General features: G+C 41.1%; 1 protein-coding gene across 2 annotated transcripts in view; it reads right to left on the reverse strand.

Moving 5' to 3' along the window:
* mocos (molybdenum cofactor sulfurase) overlaps positions 1–23,729 on the reverse strand; it is a 236,771-nt gene that overhangs the window by 35,728 nt on the left and 177,314 nt on the right. For both annotated transcript variants that reach the window (XM_015357181.2, XM_069195015.1), the window contains 2 exons: positions 16,604–16,720; positions 14,860–15,276 (listed from right to left, as the gene is read on the reverse strand). In XM_015357181.2, coding sequence (XP_015212667.2) covers positions 14,860–15,276; positions 16,604–16,720 — 534 coding nt within the window. The remainder of the gene's footprint in view (positions 1–14,859; positions 15,277–16,603; positions 16,721–23,729) is intronic.

Here is a 23,729-nt window from a genome sequence, read left to right on the forward strand (position 1 = left end):
CACCACCACACCCCCGTCTCATCCTACTTAAACACCTGTCCTTCCCTACCTCGTTGCTCAGTATTGGTTTTCCCTATCGAGCTTCCTGGTTGCGCTTCTTCTACTCTGTGTTTGTCTTGGATTTCGGCTTACGGTTTTTCCCTTTGGACTTCGGCTTTTCGGATCTCGGCTTGGATTGGTACTTTCGCTCTGTCTTGGATAACTGGCTACCTCTGGATTCTCGGATTGCTCTACGGACTATGACTTCGGCTTCGGTACACGTTCCCTTTCGGATATCTTGCTCCCCCTGGACTCTCGGCTCGTTCCTACGATTACGGTTTACTTTCGGTTTACGACTTGGCTTTGTTCGCTCCTGCAAGTGGGTTCACTCACTAGTTCGGTCCCTATTACCGAACTCGTAACAGAATACTGAGCCCTTTAACATGGACCCAGCGGAGCAACAGGAGATTCGCACGGCTTTGGATCAGCACGGACAAGCCTTACTCCAGCTCCAGGCTTCTGTCCAACAGATCTCTGCGCACCTGTCTGCAATGCCGCCCATCGGCAATCTAGGAAGCAACGCTGGAGCTGCCGCTTCGGCTCCACCCCCGCCAGCTGCTACACCTGCCCCTCGGCCTCTTCCACTAACTCCACCTGACAGGTTTGACGGCAACCCTATGAAATGTCGGGGCTTCTTAGCACAGTGTGCGCTGGTTTTCAGGCTCCATCCGGAAACCTTTTTTTCTCCTCAGGACAAGATCGCCTTCATAGTTTCACTGCTAACCGGCCGCGCTTTGGAATGGGCTACTGCTCTGCTTGATCACGAGGCTCCTGAAATTCAGGATTATGATCTCTTTTTAGGAAAATTTAAGGGGGTTTTTTGTGATCCTGTAGTTGGTCAAGGCACTGCCTTCCGCCTCTCCTCCATCCGCCAGGGCTGCCGGTCTGTACAAGACTATGCTATAGATTTTCAAGTAGCAGCAGCGGAGACTCACTGGAACAACGAGGTCCTAATTTTTTTTTTTCCGTCAAGGACTCAGTGAAGAAATAAAGGATCGTCTGGTAAATATGCCGCAATTGGGCAGTACCTTGGAAGAAGTAATTTCACGAGTATTGGAATTGGATATCAGAATTCGTCAAAGGAGTGCTGAAAGATCTCGGACCTCAATATTAAAGGCTCCTCGGCTTTCTCCTATCAGATCTTTCGACTCAGATCAACCTAGGGAAGTAGCCCGAACCCAGTTAACCCCGGAAGAACGAGAGAGGCGCCAACAAGAGGGTCGCTGCATGTACTGTGGGAAATTAGGACACTTTAAAGCGGCCTGCCCTGCCTCATACTCGTCCTTGAGGCGCAGCCCCCCTTCTCAAGTTCCTAAGGTGAGTGAGATTTCTCAATCCCCTCAGTTTTCCTCTGGATTTTTTATTCGTTCTACACTATTCTGGGGTACTGAAAGGAGACCTCTTCTAGCTTTTATAGACTCAGGGGCGGCAGGAAACTTTATTGATGCCTCCATCGCTCAAACTTGGAAATTACCTTTGACCCCGGTGACTACACCACTTCGTGTTCAATCGATCGACGGCTCCCCTGTATCTCCAGGACTCATTAGATGGCAAACTGAAATTATAAGTTTGCAGATTGGCGCCACCCATGTGGAAGACATCTGGTTTTATCTCCTTGAGACCCCAACACATCCTCTTGTGTTGGGCTTTCCTTGGCTACAACAGCATGACGCTAACATTTCTTGGTCCCGAAAAGAAATTTTAGCTTGGGGACCCAGATGTATTAAAGACTGCTGTCGTCTACCAGTACGAATTGCACTCACGGCGACATCCCCTTCAGGGGTTCCTACCATACCCCCTCAATATTCCGATCTACAGGAAGCCTTTGATGAGCAGGAGGCCTTGACCCTCCCACCTCATCGACCTTATGATTGTGCCATTGACCTTCTGCCAGGTACTATCCCTCCTAAAGGTAGTATTTTTCCGCTCTCCAGTTCTGAGTATTAAACTCAGATCACCTAGATAAAACCCCTATTGGCAAACCCGCTGTTCCAACGGGCTGCTCTGAAACACAGCTGTGACGAACAGCTTAAAAATGTTTCTAAAGTAATCATGCGTGAATGAGTCAAATTTAAAATAACACTCGTTTACAAAGAAAGTGGATTATAGTAATACGACCAGCTACAGAAATACATATATTTCGATCCTTAAATTAATATTGGTATTAATTTCTTTAAATAAGCAATTCCATATTATATTCCCTATTTAGCTGATTCTAAAAAGTATGAGGTTTTTTATTGCGATAACGAGCGCAAGTGTTCATAGAAAAGGTTAAAATATGGAATACAGAGGGAGTTTCAGAAATTAAACAGAGGTCTTGACCCTCCCACCTCATCGACCTTATGATTGTGCCATTGACCTTCTGCCAGGTACTATCCCTCCTAAAGGTCGTATTTTTCCGCTCTCCAGTTCTGAGTCTGAGGCCCTGAAAGTCTACATACAGGATTCTCTGAAAGCTGGACTTGTACGTCCATCCACTTCACCAGCATGTGCCAGTTTTTTTTTCGTGGAAAAGAAGGATGGTGGGCTTCGTCCCTGCATCGACTATCGTGGTCTCAATGAGATCACAATCAAGAATCGGTACCCTTTGCCTCTAATTCCAGCAGCACTTGAGTCGGTGCATGGAGCCAAAGTCTTCACCAAACTGGATTTACGAGGGGCCTATAATCTAATCCACATTCGGGAAGGGGACGAGTGGAAGACGGCCTTTATGACTACCCATGGACATTCCGAATATTTGGTCATGCCCTTTGGTTTGGTTAATGCCCCAGCGGTGTTTCAGTCTTTTATTAATGACATCTTTCGTGATCTACTACAAAGATTTGTCTTGGTCTATCTAGATGACATTCTAATTTTTTCTGATTCCTTCCAGGATCATGTTCTCCACGTCAGAGAAGTACTCTCCCGGCTCATCAAGAATAAACTGTATGTCAAACTGGAGAAGTGTACCTTCCATGCTTCAAGGATTCATTTTTTAGGTTATGTCATCTCTCCAGAGGGTGTGGAAATGGATTCGAGTAAAGTCTCGGCAATTACTGATTGGCCCACACCCAAGAACCTCAAACACATTCAACGATTTCTCGGCTTTGCTAATTTTTACAGGAAGTTTATTCGAAACTTCAGCTCGGTGGTCACTCCCATAACCTCCTTGACCCGTAAAGGACCAAGACAAGGCAAATGGACCCCTCAAGCCGAAGAAGCATTTCAGCGTCTGAAACACCTGTTCACAACAGCCCCCATCCTAAAACACCCTGATCCAACTTTGCCTTTTGTAGTCGAAGTGGATGCCTCTGGCCATGGTGTGGGGGCTGTTCTCTCTCAGCGTCATGGAGAAAAACAGATTCTTCACCCCTGCGCCTTCTTCTCCAAGAAGTTATCCCCTGCCCAAATGAACTATGACGTGGGTAACCGTGAGCTCTTGGCCATTAAGCTGGCATTGGAGGAATGGAGGCACTGGTTAGAGGGTGCTCATCACCCTTTTTTGATTTACACAGATCACAAAAACCTGGAGTACCTGCAGTCGGCCAAACGTCTTTGTCCTCGCCAGGCTAGGTGGTCCCTTTTTTTTTCCAGGTTTAATTTTTTGATCACCTATACTCCAGGTTCTAAGAACGTCAAAGCAGACGCCCTCTCGCGGCTCCATGACCCCCCTGAGGCCGAATTGACCCCAGAACCCATCATTCCATCTGGTAAGTTCCTGGCTGCGGTAAGATGGGACATTGAGGTGATTGTCCGACGAGCCTTGGTTGGGCAGAAGGTACCTCCTCAGTGTCCTCAGGACAAGTTATTTGTCTCTCATCCCGTCCGATCGGCAGTTTTACAATGGGGTCATGACTCCTGCTTCGCTGGACACCCTGGAGTCCACCGTACCTTGGATTTCATCTCCAGAGACTTCTGGTGGCCAACTATGGCTAAGGATACCAAGGAGTATGTCCAGGCCTGCGCTATCTGTTCCCAAATGAAGTCTTCCCAAATGAAGGCAGCGGGCCTACTTCAACCCTTACCCATCCCGGATCGTCCTTGGACCCACCTCTCAGTAGATTTTGTTACTGACCTTCCACCCAGCCATGGACACACAACTATTATGTAGTGGTAGACCGTTTCTCTAAATCTGCTCATTTTATTCCCCTACCATCTTTACCTACAGCTCGAGAACTAGCAGAATTGTTTGTACAACATATCTTCCAATTGCATGGCATCCCTAAGGATATTGTTTCAGATAGGGGCCCTCAGTTTGTCTCCCGGTTTTGGAGGGCCTTCTGTAAGTCACTGGGCGCCTCAGTCTCACTTACCTCAGCTTACCACCCTCAGGCCAACGGTCAGACAGAACGCATAAATCAGGAACTGCTGACCTATTTACGGACTTATATCTCCTCTACCCATGATAATTGGGTGTCCTTGCTCCCATGGGCTGAGTATGCACACAACTCATTGTATACTACTTCTACTGGCATGTCTCCATTTAAGTGTGCCTTAGGTTATCAGCCTCCTCTGATCCCTGACTCCCACCCCAACACAGAGGTCCCTTCGGTTCAGGACTATATCTTTAACCTGAAGACCTTCTGGAGGAAGGCCAAAGCCACCCTTCTTCGCAGCTCAGCTCAGCAGAAAAAGGTAACTGATCGGCGCCGCCGGATCCCACCCAGACTTCGACGCGGTCAGTTTGTTTGGTTATCCACTCGTAACCTTCCTCTTAAGCAACCTTCTGGCAAGCTTGCTCCCAGGTACATTGGTCCTTTTCGTGTCCTCGCCCAGATTACCCCTGTAACTTACAGACTGGCCTTGCCTCCTACCCTTCGGATCCATCCTACCTTCCGTGTTTCCCTCCTTAAACCCTTTCACAGATCCACCCTGTCTAAACCACAACAAAAACCTCCACCGCCTCGAGTGATTGATGGACTCCCTGCTTACACGGTCAATAAAATCCTGGATTCCCGATGGTCTCGTGGAGCCCTACAATATCTTGTCGATTGGGAAGGCTATGGTCCGGAGGAGCGCTCTTGGGTTTCGGAGAAGGATATTCTGGACCCCAATCTCATCAAAGACTTCCACCTTAACTTCCCGGATCGTCCCGTTAGGGCGTCAGGAGCCGCCCGTAGAGGGGGGGGTAATGTTACGATCCGTGCCTCTCGGCAACGGAAGAGGCAGAAGTAGGTGTAGCCCCTATCCATCAGTTCACCTATCAGTTTTCCCATTCACCACCACACCCCCGTCTCATCCTACTTAAACACCTGTCCTTCCCTACCTCGTTGCTCAGTATTGGTTTTCCCTATCGAGCTTCCTGGTTGCGCTTCTTCTACTCTGTGTTTGTCTTGGATTTCGGCTTACGGTTTTTCCCTTTGGACTTCGGCTTTTCGGATCTCGGCTTGGATTGGTACTTTCGCTCTGTCTTGGATAACTGGCTACCTCTGGATTCTCGGATTGCTCTACGGACTACGAATTCGGATCACACTTCGGCTTCGGTACACGTTCCCTTTCGGATATCTTGCTCCCCCTGGACTCTCGGCTCGTTCCTACGATTACGGTTTACTTTCGGTTTACGACTTGGCTTTGTTCGCTCCTGCAAGTGGGTTCACTCACTAGTTCGGTCCCTATTACCGAACTCGTAACAGGCACACAGCATCAACTGGTACCAGCAAGAAAAAATCCAAAAGGGTGGAACGGATTTATGGAGGCAATAGTTCAGATTAGCATCCCAGGTGCTTTATGTGCCAACACCAGTAAACCAGGCTGATGCAGACAGGTACAGTATCTGTAAAGTCATTAAAACTAGATGTAGAACTGGCAGTTGCCAGTGTGTCACCAGATATAGAAATAGTGAACACCTGATGCAAAATGCTTGTAAGACCCTTTAAATGTTTTTGTGTTTTAAATTAAATAGCTGTTTATTCATGCATTATGTTAATATTTGTCCATAATCTCTCATTAATAAAAAATAAGACTACTATTTTATTTATACATACTGTAGAAGTTAACATTTCCACACAATTCACATTAGAATACATAATGCATAACTGAATATCCTTATTTTTAGGTGGCTTAATTTGGTACAGAAGTCTTCATCCCTCAAAAAGACAATTTTTTCACCAATAATAATAATAATAATAATAATAATAATAATAATAATTGCTTACACTTATATAGCGCTTTTCTGGCCACTCCACTCAAAGTGCTTTACATTTAATGGGGACTCCCCTCCACCACCACCAATGTGCAGCATCCACCTGGATGATGCAACGGCAGCCATAGTGCAGCAGAACGCTCACCACACATCAGCTATCAGTGGGGAGGAGAGCAGAGTAATGAAGCCAATTCATAGAGGGGGGATTGTTAGGAGGCCATGATTGATAAAGGCCGATGGCCAGGACGCCGGGGTTACACCCCTACTCTTTTCGAGAAGCACCCTGGGATTTTTAATAACCGCAGAGAGTCAGGACCTCGGTTTTACGTCTCATCCGAAGGACGGCACCTGTTTACAGTATAGTGTCCCCGTCACTACACTGGGGCATTAGGACCCACATGAGCCGCAGGGTGAGCGCCCCCTGCTGGCCCCACTAAAACCTCTTCCAGCAGCAACCTTAGTTTTTCCCAGGAGGTCTCCCCTCCAGGTACTGACCAGGCTCACACCTGCTTAGCCTCAGTGGGTTGCCAGTTGTGAGTTGCAGGGTGATATGGCTGCAAAATGGCAATATTTCTGCCATTTTGACTTACATCAGTAGAATAAGGTTCTACAATGTGTCTGTTAAAAAAGTAACCCTTTACATTTCAAGTGTAGAAAATAATCCACAGAAAACTGAAAGGAACTCTTAAAACTTGTTATAAAGTATAGCATTAGTGTTTTCTTTAAAAAGTTCTCAATACTCTTGAGGAACAGAAAATGTCAGGAAAAAATCTGTATGAGCCAAAAAAATTAATCTCTTCCATCAGTTGTCAGGTAAATATCAAGCCAATCCTCTCAGGGCTCATCATTGTCAAACTAAAAGGTCTCCACTTTTAGACTTTTTCTTTCAGGAGCATGTCACTAGGAAGCTCTTTCAAAAAGTTCCCTAGTATACGGATCCCATGTCAAAATATCCTTTTTGACCAAACAGTTGTTCATATTCAGGGTCTGCTTTTTCGCATGAAATTAGCTGAAGTCATAAATTACCTTTCATTTTCGATCACATTGTCAAAAATGGCATACACAGCCATGTTAACTGCAGTGGGAAAAGGTTGTGCAAAGTGAATGTCTGCCCTCAGATTGTCTGTTTTACAGTAGCAATAAATGCCTGCTCTCCTGGTCCACACTGAGGCTGAAAGTAAAACAAGTTGTACTCCCTTGCAATCTCTTCCAATAGAATAAGTGTCTTTTACCTGGTGAAAATTTTCCTGCACACAGATCCCTTTTTGAAAATCTATTTTCTCATGGGGGGGTTGGTCTTGTAGAAAAATACTCTCAAATCATTGGATCAAAAAAAGGGCTTGACAACTGCCATAGCTTTTCACAAGATTTGTATACTCTCGTATACAGTATTGTATTACAATGATGGAATTACTAAAGTAATAATAATATACTGTACACTATTATTACCACATGTAATATGCATGTATTATGTAAAATGCATTATTTATAACAAAACTCGTTAGATCTCTCAACTCCAAACTCTACCAGTTTCTCACTACCGAGAAGGATAAAAAACTCAGTCATCTTCTACAGAAGAAAACCATCAACACCCCGAACACCTTCACCAATCCCAACCTTGTTGTCACTATACCTTCTGACCTTTCCCTTTCACAGGATGAGTCATCCCTCCTCAGCAAAGGCCTCAGTTTTGTACCAGTTCACAGGAAGCTGGACATCCCCCAGATCATAGTCGACCTCAACCGCGTTTACCGCAGGATCCGTCTCAGAGCACATTTTGCTGATGATTCCTCTTCACAGGCAGCTGACAATAATCCTGTTATTGATGTCATTAACAATATTAATCCTAAACAGAGCTGTTGGACTCCCCCCTCCGGCCCCCCTCTGGACCTCACCCAAGGAGAAATTCAGGTGCTCCAGTCTCTGCACAACAGAGATGATATCGTCATCAAACCAGCGGACAAAGGAGGAGCCTTTGATGTGTGGCGGAAGGAACTATATATCTTTGAAGCCTCTAGACCAGTTGTTCTCAAACTGTGGTACGCATACTGGCAGTGGTACGTGGAGTGCCGCCAGGTGGTATGCCAAATGACCATGGAACTGTGTCATGTGCGTTGAAAAATCGGGACGGGTTTTCATATTTTGTATTTTAATACGTGTCGAATACGCAGCCTACGTACTACGATACAGTGTGCGCTAATACTTCAGTGGACACAAGAGATACTCTGTAATTCTATACCACTCTATAGGAATGGGTGCCACGGATGCAAGTGACCAATTGTATGTAAAAAAAGCTACTGTATCTCCAGCAAATAAGGAGAAAGGAGAATGTGCGTGATTTTGGAACAATGCCAACGTTGTAAACACAGGAATGCATAGAAATACGTGCTACGAACGCAGGTAATCTTGTGAGCACACGAAAGCATTATAACAGAAAAATATTTAAGAACTGTTCTAATTTTAGAAAAATACACCGAGCGTTGTTGGCAAAAGAGCTGACACGTATTATGTGTAGAGAAAAAGCTGCTAAACAGCTCGACCTGCAGCCCCCGTCCCCATAAAAGATACAGTCATTCATAGAATTATTGAAATGAAGAATTATATCAAAAGTACACTGATAGAGCGCGTTAAGATGAGCAGATGTTTTTCACTGCAATTAGATGAGTCTGTAGTTGATTTGGCCAATTTGCTAGTTTACGTTAGATACGAGTTTGAGGGCATGTCCCATGAGGACTTTCTGTTCTTTAAACCGCTACCAACAGGAACTACAGGAGAGCACATATTTCAGCTTCTGAATGAACTTATCGAAGAGAATGGCATCGACTGGATAAAATGTGTGGGAGTTTGTACAGACAGTCCTAGAGCAATGACAAGTCGACATAATGGTGTAGTTGCACGAATTAGAGAGGTTGCTCCAGAAATTAATGTACGCATTACAACATCCACCGCAAAACTTTTGCCGTCAAGAAAATGTCTGACGATTTAATATCTGTTAGACTCTGTTGTGAATTGTATCAAGGCTCAAAAAATTAATTCACATATGCTTTGCTCAACTAAACAGGCTCACCCCTCTCACTGAAATGGTGCTTTTTTATTAGTTGTTGTTAATGTTTTTTTTTTCTGTAAAACACTTTGAGAAGCCACCTTTAAAGGTGCTACATCAAATAAAGTTTATTATTATAATATTTATTATAAGTATGTGTGAGTGTGTGTGCACGCGCGCTCATGTTGGTCATTGAGAATTTCTGGGGTTCCTATGAGATGATGACTTGTAGGTGGTACTTGGATGCTTTGGTTGGATTAGGGGTGGTACTTGGTCCAAAAAGTTTGAGAACCACTGCTCTAGACAACTAACTGACACCTCTGCCTACCTCCCTCTCCAACAGGATCCTACCACTGACTACCAAAAGGAAGCGGTATACAACATCTTCCTTCTTATCAGCATTCAGGAGCTCCCTCAGGAGGCAAACCAGCTCATCATTGAACATCCGCAGGTATTTACCTCCCCAAAATCGACAATCTGAACACCCCTGGATGCCCCATCATATCAGCATGCAACTGTCCGACTACTTACATCTCAGCCTTTCTTGACAGCCTCATGAGACCGCTGGTTGAAGGTCTTCCCTCATACATCAAGGACATCAACCACGTGCTCCTTTTTCATGATTTCCAATTTAGATAGATAGATAAGATAAGACTTTATTGATCCTGAAGGGAAATTTCAGGGCCCTGAAAGCTACATTTTTACCATGGACATCTCTTTACACCATCATTCCCTATAACGACAGCCTTACAGCCCTCAAGCACACGCTGGACAAATGCACGGTGCTTGATCCACCCACACTGAATGCATTCTCTTTCAATAACCTTTTTTACCAACAGGTCAGTGGAGTCGCCATGGGCACCACAATGGGACCCAGCTATGCCAATATTTTGGTCGGCTGGGTAGGAGAGCGCTTCTTCACTTCGTACTCTGGCTATGTCCCTGATATCTACAAACGATACATTGTTGACTGTGCCGGTGCCATCAAATGCTGTAATGACCAGCTTGAGCACTTTCTGCATCATTTCACCAACTTCCACCCGTCCCTCAAATATACAGTTAATATATCTTCCACTACTCTTCTGTTTCTAGACAACAACTTCTCCATTAACTACCCCCGACTCTCTACTTCAGTCTATTACAAACCCACAGATTCAAACAGCTATCTCCTGTATAGCTCATTTCACCTCAAACACACTAAAAATTCTCTCCCTTTTTGACAGTTCCTTCGGCTATGACAATTATGCAGTGATGACATCAATTTCCAGAACCAAGCCCTCAAAATGTACTCCTTTTTCATCAACAGAGGATACCCCAGCAGTGTTATTGACAGGGCCCTTGCCCATGCCAAAAACACCCCTTGGACCATCCACTCAATCAGGAACTCCCGCCGTAACAACTGTATTCCTTTGGTGCTTCCCTACCACCCAACACACTTCCTATCCCCAGGACTATTAACGACAACTTTTCAATCCTACAGGATGATCCCTCCATTGGGGCCCTCTTTTCTGACCGCCCCATCATCTTATATTGCTGACCACCTAATCTGCATAACCTTCTTGTTCACAGTTCCTTTGACTGCCCTCAGAAACCATCCACACCAGGCACTTTCCCTTGCAACAGAGCTTGCTGTATCATCTGCAAGTACATATCTAACACCACATTCATTCAAGGCCCCTCAGGACAATTCCGTATCATCCAGATGGCAACCTTATTTACTGTATCTCTTGCAGTAAATGCCCAGCCCTTTACATTGGAGAAACAGGAAGGAGCCTCAAGACCGCTTCAGAGAACATGTTAGGGCTGTGAAGATTAAAGATCTCTCCAAACCCATTGTTTCCCATTTCACCTCTGACCTCTGATGGCCATGATCACACTAATCTCTCCGTCTGTGTTCTCAAAGACGGTTTTCCAAACTCATACATCAGAAAGACTACAGAAACTTAAATTATACTGCAGCTAGGATCACACCTTTCCCTTCTATTAATGACAGACTACTTTTCTTCTAAATTCTCTCTATTCATTGTAGGTTTCATTTCACACCTCTCTTCACCTATCCTGACTTCATACCTCCTGATTGGCCTCTCTTTCTGTCTCCTGCTCCCGCTCCTCGCTCCTCCTCTCTCCCAGCCTTTGTTCTCCCACTACATCACCTTTGCTTACTGCCCTGTCTTTCTCACACCTGAAGAAGGCTCCACAGCCGAAACGTTGTGTTTTCTTTCTTCTCTTTTCAGCATGGAATAAACCTGTTACTTGTTCATTATCAATATACTGTACTTTTTATAGTATATGTTCAATGTCAAACCCTTTTCATTTATTGAACTGTCACATTTAATACACACACTGTACTGTATATATTTATGTCTGTGTAAGTTCTTGAAAGCGCTAGAAAGAATTTAGGCCATGAGCAGAAATGAAAGAAATTCATTTTAAAGCTCTTTTTTGAACTCACAGTGTGTGATCAAGTTTCTAAGCCTACTGTACACATTTAACCATATTTATCTTCAGATTGCTTTTCAGAAGGCTGAAACAGTAGTTTTAGGCTAGAACATACTGTACATTAAGCCAAGGGAATAATAACATCAATCTTTTCAGAGAAGATATCACTAGTAATACGATTTTAAATGGTTAAAAGATTCAAAACTATGAAAAGTAACATGGCACATGTTTGTATGCAGAATTCCAATGTTTATTCTGTCACATCAATACAGACCTTCAGTTCAATTTCTGGTGCTCAGCCTCACAGGATAACAACAGAAGTGTAATGTAAACCACACTGTTCTGCACCTGCTTAGACTGTATATTATCTTCATTATACATTATTTAATACCAGTCTGTGCTGGGTTTGTGGCACTATTACATGAAAAAAGTAATTAAAATCTTCAAGTAAGAATGATTCAAATGGTATTGCAAAATTTAAATATCATATTTCAGTTCCAAATGCATTTTAATGATAACATTTCTTTCTAATGTAAATAACTATCTTTTAATCCTTATCGTCACCCTGTTGCTTCTTGATTGTTGCATGTCTCTATCCCATGCTTCTTTTTTTCCCCTTTTTCTGTCTCCCTGTCTGACTTGCTTTTTACAAGCATACTAATTGCTTAATTAAAATTTGATTCAAGAGCGCCAGTGGCTTCACCAGCACATCAAGGCAGAAGCTGCATTATGCTTGAGATTTGTCTGTTTGTAAGACTGCAGATCACATACTGTATATTCCAATTCTCTGAGCCACAAAAACCCACATTATGGGTTTTAAGGACTTAATTATCAGGGACTTGCAAACCCCAGCTAATACTCCAGATTCCTCACAGAGATATGCTGCAGAGGACCTAAATGATCAGGGCTCCTCTCTGGCATTCTTTTCTGTTCTTTGGATTGTTTCATAACACCATTACAACATCTTTGAGAGAGGCTTGCATTTCATCTGTATGTTGATGACTAGGTTAATGTCACCACTGGTGAAAATTGAAAATAAATGACAACGACTGATGACGATTATCTTATTTTACATTTTCTCCTCCATTCTGGTTGAAACTGGTTAAATGTCTCCCATTGATTATTGTCTTATACAAATGCATCACACTAACTCCACCCTTATTTATATTTATAAACTTATATAGTGCTTTTCTGGTCACTCCACTCAAAGCACTTTACAGGTAATGGGGACCCCCCTCAACCATCCCCACCTGGATGATACAACAGCAGCCATAGTGCACACAGTACACTTACGACACATCAGTTAATCTCACAATAACTTTAAACATATACCCCACTGGATCAGAAGACCTTAGTGATTCAATAAGATTCAGATTCAAGACTGGCTAAATCTTGTTTTAGAAATTTACCTAACAGCTGCTTTGTCAGCAGCTATGTCACCCTGCAACTCACAACTAGCAACCCATTGAAGCTCAGTAGGTGTGAGCCTGGCCAGTACCTGGCAGGAGGCCTCCTGGGAAAGATAAGGTTGTTGCCGGAATAGATGCTAGTGGGACCAGTAGGGGGCACTTACCCTGCGGTCCGTGTGGCTCCTAATGCCACAGTATAGTGATGGGGACACTATACTGTAAAAAGGCAGTGTCCTTCAGATGACACATGAAACAGAGTTCCTGGCTCCTTGTGGTCATTAAAAATACCATAAAACACATTAAAACCTAACACTGTATCTGCCTTTAAACCTTTCATATTTGCATAGTAATATAGATAAATAGACACTAGGTAATCATTATAAGAAAAGATTGAATTTAAATACGAGACAAACATTTATGAATTTCAATATATTTTAGAGATAAAATATGTCATACATCCATGTGTTTTGCATGTTAATTTGTATTAGACAGGGATTAGGAAACCCTGCAATTACAAAGCCATCAACCTGCAATTGCTATACAGTAGGTACTTTTAACATTAGCAACTTATTAAGACCTAAAAAATACCTCAAACTGACTTTCTATCCAAATGATTCCTTCAATTAGGTGAACAAGATCATAAGTAGAATTAAGATAAGAGAATCCTCAGAACATTTGAGAACTAGAGCTGCCCATCCCTAGGCAGGAGGAAACTGTTGGTCTTAGAATTGTATTTATCAACTAATGTTGTTTTATATTTACATTTTAAAGCTTATTATTTATCTACAGGTATCTTTACCTTTGCGAGTATAATTCAATTTGATTCCCTTCCTGGAACAAAATGATTAAACATAATCCCTAGATATACAGTATAATGCAAAATTTATAAACTAATTATAAAAGATAATTTATTTTCCTTTCAAAAAGGTTCTTTTTAACACCTAGAGTATAAGAACTTGCTATCTTTGAATTCCTTAATGACCTGGATAGATGGTACTAAGAGGCTTCAGGCACTAGCACTCTTGTATGAGCTGTTAACTATAATTACAATCCAAATAAGCACCAAACTAGTTTAGCATTTATTAAGTACCTTCTGATCTAGAGTGGCCCTAATTTACTCCAAGTTCATTACCAACAAAAATGCATCTTAAAGAACCATTCACATAAAACAAGATACATACAAATAGCCACTGTCATTAGAAAACCAAAGCCTTTAATCAGCTAGTAAATTAATGTGATTTCAGTAGCCTTTTTTCTCTTTAAAATGTTTTAAGACTCGGAAAGTTTAAGTTTTCTCACTGCAGAATTTGTCACTATTTTTACTTTATCTCAGAGGACAACACTTCCTCGAAAACAGTACTGTGTTTTTATAATCACCTCCAGTAGTATTTGCTTTTAACTGGCCCCTTTCACCATCACAAGTTTTTTTCCTTCTGCAAGGGTTAAACGTGTTCCATTACAGGCAACACATATGAATGATGGCAGTCCTGAAACTCAGAAATTTTTACACGGTTGATACCAATTACGTATCTCATTTGACCTCCAATTACAAATCTCATTTGACCTGAAAAAAACACAATCATGCTCCAAACAAAAAAAAAACTCAAACATTTTAGCCTGTCATTAAGAACTCAACTGGAGCAAAAACCAGAAGACACAGTGTTCCTCTGTGACCACTCTGTGATTGCGAACCACTGCAATATATACTTGAAATAAAGAGATGAACATGAATACCAATAAATGTGAAAGCTTAAAGTGAGTGCCCACATCAGGTTTTAAAAACACACATACCTGTATAAGGCACATACCTCTACTGCAGCACAAGACTTGATCGGATAAAGGAAGATGTTGGTTAGAGTTCCAGAGACTTCCGCATTCCTTGAGTACACAACTCCAGATCTAGGAATGTTGCTTTCCCCACGCTGAGCAGAGATGCTCGGTGTCTTCACAGAGCCACTGCATTCAGATCCTTCCTCTTGAACTTTTAGAGGGCCATTATGATTTGGAAGTGTGGGATATGCTAAGCTTTCTGCCGGCAGAGAAGTTCTTAACCTCTTCAGTCTGTCTTTATCCATTTTGACTGGCTGTCGAGCGAAAGAGTCAACAATGAACTTCAAGAAGGTCTGGCAGTCCTGGAAGGTCGACATGTAGCCAAAAGAGATCCGAACGGAGCCAGTGGGTCGCCCTCCAATCAGATCCACATTGTCTCCACAGACATGGCCAGCCTGGAAAAAATAAAATCATTGGAGATTCCAGCAGGGTGGGTGGGTTTCATAGAAGAAGAGATGACAGGGCTAACAGTCCCCATTACCTGTAAAGCGCTTTGAGTGGAGTGTCCAGAAAAGCACTATATAAGTGTAAGCAATTATTATTATTACTTCACAAGACAGGTTCTGCACTATTTTTGTATCTTTCATATTTTATCCATATGTTATTTACAGTCTTGTCATGTTCCTTGAGTGCTCCTTGTTTTTTATGTAAAAAAAAATTAGAGCTTCCCATCAGCACACAGTTACTAGTGTCTATGAATGCTGAGAAGGAAAATGTTATTAATTTATCATGAAAGTTCATTAGCTTTTACAAGTCTTGCTTACCTTCTTGTACTTTTATTGCTGAGGTTTCCAGGGTTATCATGAAATATGCTGTTGAAAGTCAACTAGGGTATATCGAAGGTTGTTTGGAATACATTTTAAAACCATTTTAATGAGGCAATTAATTTAATGAGGGGTATATTTTGTGCATGTGAATACTGTGAAGGCATGGGTATTGTATATTGATGGACAGAACTCGAGTAGGACGGACTAAATATTTTGCTTGTTTTGGTGATAATTGATAGCCTGAGGTGTGATTGGGAAAGTTTTGTCTTCTCACTTCTATTGCTTAGAAAAGGTAACACTGAGCAGAGGTACCTAACTTCAACCACTTTATGCAATGGATTATGGGAGTATGAAACAAACTATCCAGCAAAGTTGTTCATACTGATACCCTTGTTTCTGTCAAGATCCTTAGATCAATTAGCTAGTCAAGAGGTCAAATGGGCCAAATGGCCTCCTCTTGTATATAACCTTTTCCTACATGTATGTTCTTAAATGATGAGAATGTGTTTATTTGAGAATTTTAGATTTGTTGTCCTTGTAAGTGCTTTTGCACATTTGTTCCTAGTTTTTTTTTTCATATTTGTGAAGGAACTTTTTGAACCTCTGAAGAAAATTGTGATGTATTTACCTTTTGTTTCCTGTGTATGTGAGATGTTTTTTTCCACTGCTCAAAGAGGGTGACCCTACTTAAATCTAGGTCATTGCATTACATGTACAATAAGGTTTTGGTGATGGAGAAGGAAGCATATTTTGCCATTAGAACTGGGAATGAAGAGGACATCCCAATTTTCTTTTAAAAAAGCTGCTTTTTTGTTTGTTTTCACTTAACAGCTTGAAGAGAATTGCTACCCTGAATGGATCATTTCTTTTTGCCTCATTACCCCTTTTATATTCTCACATCTGTTATAGCCATTTTAAAAATCCGACAGTGTCCTGCGGTCCTCTGCTCTCTCACCTGCAGATTGTTTTGCACTTCCTGGTCACTGATGCCCAGGTGGCGCTGGCAGGCTCCAGTGTTGCAGAAGCAGCCTGTGCGGACTTGGATGCTATGCAGACTAGCGAGTTTATCCACCTGAAAGAGAAAACACAAAGCTGCATTGTTGGTGTATGTACAGTATGTGTGAAGGGGATTGATTCAGCAATGTCTTAAGAGACATATTTTAACATATGCTGCAGACAGTCCCTGAACTGAAGTAGTTTAAGACTGCTTTTAGGAGCAGGTCATCTTGTAAGTTGTAAGTTCTCTGAAAAAAAGTCCAAAGGCACAAAAACAAAAGGAACCAAATTTCAAGCCATGTGGCATTGCAAGTTTGCTGTTGCTTCACTGTACTGCGAAAAAACCCCACAAATGACAGAGCCCAAACAATCAGATTGGTATATGCATGATGATGAAGATCAGCAAGATGTGCAGTCTAATAGCAAACTCTACTCAGATCCATTGCTTTGAATATCACCTGTACCATCTTTTAAATGTCTGTCTTTGATTTGAAAAAGACTGGGATTTCACAGCATTTTTAAGCCAGTTTAAAGCCAGTGACATCAGAGAGATGTCAATCAAACATGACACTAAAGAAGGAAAGCACAGATTTAATATCTCTTGGGGTGCAGCTTTGTATACATGCTAGAACAACAGCTTGGATCAAATCTGTTTGTACTTCAATGGTTAGTTGCAAAGCATAAATCATGGAAGAGTTTTACAGGTTGACACAGAAAAAAGTAGATGATTTTTTCATTTTTTAATAAATGAAAAGATTTTGATTCCCTAAGGATTTTCTATTCTGTTAACTTTACATTGTCTTCTATATTATCTATCCCACTCTATACACTGATTATCACTGTATAGAGTTTAACCTCTGGCATGTGGTCCGACCAACAGACACCTGGACAGTTTCTTTCCCAATGCCATATCCTTACTTAACCAGCATCCTCCCCCAACAACTCCCCGTTTCAGCTGAAAACACTTTGAACTATTATTACTGCTTAGTTCATACATCTTGAATATCTTGTGGTTAAGAACTGGTGCATCTTCCCAGCATGTTTACATAGTTGCACCTTACTCCTCCATCTTTTGTATATTGTCCAATGTAACTATGTCAGTAATGTTAATGCTTCTTTTGCACCTGTGTGGGTTTTGTGTTGAGCAGGTTCTAAATGTACAAAGGCAAATTCCTGTACCTGCACATACTGGCGAATAAAAGCAATTCTGATTCTGATTCTGTTATAAGGTAAATTTTCATGGGGTTGATGCTAATGTAAAAAAAAATGTTTTTATTGTAAAGTTCCACATGAGAAAGTCTAAAAGAAGAATATAGGAAGGGAGATGGTACAGAACATACTTTTACTCCCAGTTGCTAGCATAATGATGTCAAATCAGACAATACAACAATCATCTGCATCTTAGATGTGCATGAATCCTATTTAGCTTGAAAGATGCATCATATGACCACTGTAGCCAACAGTTGCAGTTCAATTAGAACTGGTTTTCTCAGGTCAGAGATATAGCTCATGAAAGGATTCTAGAAGCATGTCTGATTGACAGTGAAGGTCAATCAGACAGCAAGCTTGTACAATAGGTTTCAGTATGATGAAAAACTTTGGCACCTGTATTTAGAACAGTAGAAGACATAAGAAGAAGTGGTTTATAATTGCAAAACATTTACCAACACCCTAAAAAAAAAATAATTGAGTGGAGTTGTGATATTAAAGTAATCTTTCAGGATGGAGTAAAGCTTTCTTGAGAATTGTGTTGCATTAGGAGTTTGTCTCTTTATTAAAGTTTGTACAGTACCTGAATATTTTGTTAATTAAGACACTTGGTTAATTCTTAACACAATTTAGTTGGGTAGTTTATTCATTTTTACCCTTCTTACTAGCTTGTAGAAACAAAATACACTTAAGAGACAGGTTAGTTTTACCCTCAAACAGGTTAGTTTTAAGAGTTGTTGCAAATAGTAATCCTGGTCAGTATGAAAAGGAACTGCATATTTAGATATTTATCTGCTAGAACATTATAACTGAATGCTTCTTAATAGGAACCCTCCTAAAAGATTACAGAAATTAACAGCTATATTACAGAACTGTGTGGATACCTTGTATTTTTAAAATGTATTGTCCAGATTGGCTATATTATTAATTTTCAGTGTGTGGATCTTGATAAGACACACGGTGTCCTGTGAAGCAGAAGCTGCCTTAATACTATTTGCATTATAGATTGTGGTTAAGATGAGCTCATTAATTATTCGCACATCAATGTGGTGCTGCATGTTGACCAAATACAGAGACTGAAGTGACTTGCATTTTTCCCTTCATGATTTAATTTATTTCAATTTGTGTATGGTATATTTAACTGAAAGACAAAAGCTTAATTCTGAATTAAAACATTCAATTTTTTTGTCCCCAAAAACATTCTGAAAATTAAAGATTTACGTAATTCTTACCAAAATACCAAATTCTTACCAAAACAAAACATAACTAGAACATTTTCAAATAAAACAAAATCAGATACTGATTGGAAAATTGCAAACTGTATATGCAATTTGTGGCTCAAAGATCAAAGCTTCAAGAAACTAATATTTAATCTGAGTTTAAATTTAAAATCAAAGACTCTTCTAGGTGTGATAATTTAGCCCCTTTTCTAAAACATACTCATTTGTTAATTTAAATCTTAATTAGAGTTTCCTGCAATTGTGTATTGAGCAATCTATTTTATGTACTATATACTACACTATATTGTTTACACCGTAATTTATTTTAATTAATGTACATTAATCTTAATTTAATATTTTCACAAAAATGCCAGTAGCCATGCTTGCAGACTTGTGCAAATTTAAACAGAGGTTTATGCCAGGGTTAATTATAATTTTCACAATGCAGTCATTTGCCTTTCCAAATCCCCCTTTAACAGTTTCTCAGATTTCCACTCACTGATGATAAAAGGACTGCTCACAAGCAGTGTCCAATTAGTAACTCAGACTTGGAATAACTTTAGAAGCACAAGCACAAACAGAGCACTCATTATTCATTATTCTATGAATCTATGAATTGGTTTCATTACTCTGCTTTCCTGATGTGTGGTGAGCATTCTGGCGCACTATGGCTGCCGTTGCATCATCCAGGTGGATGCTGCACATTGGTGGTGGTGGAGGGGAGTCCCATTACCTGTAAAGTGCTTTGAGTGTCCAGAAAAGCACTATATAAGTGTAAGCAATTATTATTATTATTATTATTATTTTTATTATTATTATTATTATTATTATTATTATTATTATTATTATTATTTTTATTATTATTATTATTATTATTATTATTATTATTATTCAGCTCAAAATATCACTCGCGGATAAAGTGCGACAACCAATGACCAAGAGCGCAGGATATTGAAAATTCATCCCCATCCTCCAAAAAAACAATCTATTCTACATAACAAACTCAGGGGATGTAACACCTCCAGCCTTAAACAAAATGTTTGTTAAAGAAGTATGGAGCTGTGTTGCATAAACTGGCTGCAATGGAATACGTAAAGGTTAATTCCAAGCTTAACGGAAAAGACATAATATTTTTATCTATATATTTTCTAACCCCTTTATCCAAGACAGGTTGGGGTGTGACTTACAGTATTAAGTGCAGTACTGTACTGAGTGGCTACATCTGCACTCCTATATTCAGTAGTTAACTCTGAGTGTTTATTCTCCTTGCTCTAGGAAGATGAACTAGAGCATCACTGATTTCTCAGATACAACAAGATTAAACATTTACTATATTTTCCCTCTTAGAGCTGTTTCTGGAAATCCCAGCTTTTGAAAAATGTGCATTTGTTGGAATACTGAGATGATACAAACCTCACAAAAGACTGAACCCATGGTAAGAAAAGCCTTGTGAATGCTGTTAAAAAAACAGGGCTTAAGGAAATTTTAGAACACTGAGCAGGATAATCAATAATTAAGTACCATAAACATAACTACCAAATTGTAAAAGACATGTCAAGCATATACCTGTTTAGACGCACTTGAGATCTTTATTCTCCTGTACAGCTCTGGTACAGGAGAAAAAAAAAACAGTAAACTGTGATAAATTTATGAACAATTATATAAATCTAGTAACATACAATACAACATACAAGTTAAAATGTACAAAGTGTACAAAAGGCCTAAATTCTAACTAACTGGAAAAACCAGACTACAACCTTGTGTTCACATATCCTGTATAACGCCTAACAGGCCAACAAAAGATACATTTGTGTCCTAAATGAAACATAGAATACAGCACAGAGGTAAATCTCTCTTCTTATAAATCCAGATGCTCCAAAGTGAATGAGACCATATTCTAAATAAATGCATCCACTGAACCTTAGAGAACATTTTTACCCTGGGGACTCATTATAAAGTAAATCAGGAGTTTCCTTAAAAAACAGAAGGCAAGCTCTCTTAAATACTTCAGATACTTAACTAGAATCTGGTCTTCAGGGGTTGATTTGAACAAGGTCCTTTTGCCTGTTACACATTTTTTCCTTGTGCTCTTTCTCCATCTCTTTCTACATCTCTCCACTCCTTATGCTTATACTTATTTTATCCTGGGTTTCAAAATGATGAAGACTCTTTATGACACTGTGGATAAAACTTACTTTTCTCACTGTGGTATCGTTACTCATCACCAGAGTGTCACGATCGTTACTTAAGGGCGCTCCAGCCCTTCCTCGTTCTGTCCCATTCCCCACACCTGTTCCTTATTCCAGCCCCTCTTTAGTTCCACCTTTAAAGCCAGACGCAGGCGATTGCTCGGGGCTTCTCATTGATTTCCGTGTCGTGAGAGCCCGGGGTCTTGCCGCGTCTGGCACCGTTATGGTTTTAGTTTCCTGTTCCTGTTTCCTTGCCCCGCCGGTCCCGACCCGGTTCTGGTTTTAACTACGGATTGATCCCCTGGTCTTGGACTAAACCTCCCGTCTTGGATTCCCCCTCTGGATTTACCCTTGGATTGTTCGCCCTGGATTCACTTCCCCCGGACACTAGCACTGCATGGACACGCCCCCCTGTCTCCTGACCGACTCCTGCATGATATTTTGCCCTATTGTTTCTTCACCTTTTTGGATTGTGTCGCCCGCATAGGGCCCGGAAAGAACTGTTCCTGACAGAGAGGCCAAGATACCAGCAATCACAGTCCTCTAGCTTTCATCCCTAACAGCCTTATAAAAATGTGGGCTCTCTCATCAGCACTGTCTGTGTCTCTAATCTATATTAAATGCTCATGTGGCTGCCTAAAGGTTCATTGCAGAACCATGCCGAAATCTCGGTTCACTACTGGAATCAGTAATCTTGAATGGACATTCAAGTGTTCCAAACACTAGTTTACTCCGGGAGTGTGCTCTGTTTGGTATCCCCCTAGTGAAGAAAGATATAAGATGTGAAGAAGGGGTAAACTGATTTCTTGCTGCACAAAGACTTCTTGTGACACAAGACATTCCAGGCTTTGAGTTATGGCAGGGATGGGGGTTAACTGATAAGAATTCCAGATGCAAGTAAGAAACCCCCCAACTAAAGAAACCTAAAACCAACCATTAAAAGCGGTCAAGGTCTAAGAAATGTCCGAGCACCAGTGTCCTTCCCCCATTACCATGGTAACAAACTGCGTCAGGAAATGGCTGAAGTTTGCTATATAAACTGGAAGTTTTGTACCTATATTCCGAACAATACTTTGGTCTTATTGTTCCTTGCATGCAATAAACTCAGTAGTTTAAATGTCATCTCGGGATCCATCACTTATTTGTCTGTTACAACAGTAGTGAGACCAGCTTGAGTAGAGGAATGACAGAACCCTGCTGTCACATGCATTGACAGCCGCCTCTGTGAATCTCCGACTCAGAATAAAAAGTTATAGCATCTGGGCCACCGTGATTCAAAAACTACAATATTGTCTTATCATTGGCAGGGATTTTCCCTGGTTACATCAGTTATTTCTCTCATAACCGTTCACCCAGTGGGATCTTACCTTGGAGAAAATGGGAATAATTGAACCTGCAACAAACACTAAACAAATAATCTGAGCCATGGGAAAATGCAGAGAAAAAAGGAGTCACCACACAAACCAACCCTAACAAAAATGCTTCTTCCCCTACTCTCTCTCCATACAGATCTAGGACTCCAAGGATTAGTTCATCTTGTGCTGATCCCTTTGACAACTAGGAGATGGAGCTTTTGACAACACACTTCCAACATGATCATATTAAGGATTCTACGTTGAGCCATTCAATTCCAGTAGTGGAATTGAATGGACAGTAGGACAAAGGATGGACTCAACTATCCACTTCCTTTATTATAAAAAAATAATCTATTGCATCAGTTAAATGATCAACACTGTGAGCGATTCCTGGTGCACCCAAAACATGGACAGTTCATCCTTCGACTAGCCCATTCACACTTGCTAGGATGGTGCCTGGGGATAGACAAAACCCGAGAGGGGATATTAAAGTTTCCTCTGGCTGGGGATATACAGTATGTAAACATCAGGTGTTATTGCAATAACTGTCCTGACAGTTGGTTTTGTGCTCTGGTTAAACACTCTATTGTGACCACTATCTATCATCGAAGAACCTTTCTCCGGCATCGTAATGGGTCGCCTAGGACCCCTCACCAAAATGTCCTGAGGATATGAATACATTCTAGTAAATGTCAATTATGCCTCCCACTATCTGGATGCTAACTCTCTATGGAAGGCTGTGAGCAGTGCGATCACAAAGGAGAATTTATTCATGTGAGTTGGTATACTGAAATTGATCCTAACCAGGGAACCCCGTTCACCTCCTGCATCATGCAGGAAGTGGCAGTTCTTCTTAAAATCAAAATGTTAAATACCTCTGTATATCACCCTCATACGGATGGCCTGGTATACCATTTTAACTGGACCCAGAAGCAAATGCTAAAGACTGTGGCTTAATCTGAGAAAAGACTGTGATCAACTCCTACTCCTTCTAATATTTGCAATCAGGGAAGTGCCCTTAGACTTAACAGGCTTCTTTCTGTTGAATTACTTTACGGCTAACAAGCCCGGGGTGTCTTGGATGTAGCTAGGGACTCCTGGGAAAGTCAGGA

The sequence above is a fragment of the Lepisosteus oculatus genome, chromosome 10 (genome assembly GCF_040954835.1).
Source record: "Lepisosteus oculatus isolate fLepOcu1 chromosome 10, fLepOcu1.hap2, whole genome shotgun sequence".
Lineage (NCBI taxonomy): Eukaryota > Metazoa > Chordata > Actinopteri > Semionotiformes > Lepisosteidae > Lepisosteus > Lepisosteus oculatus.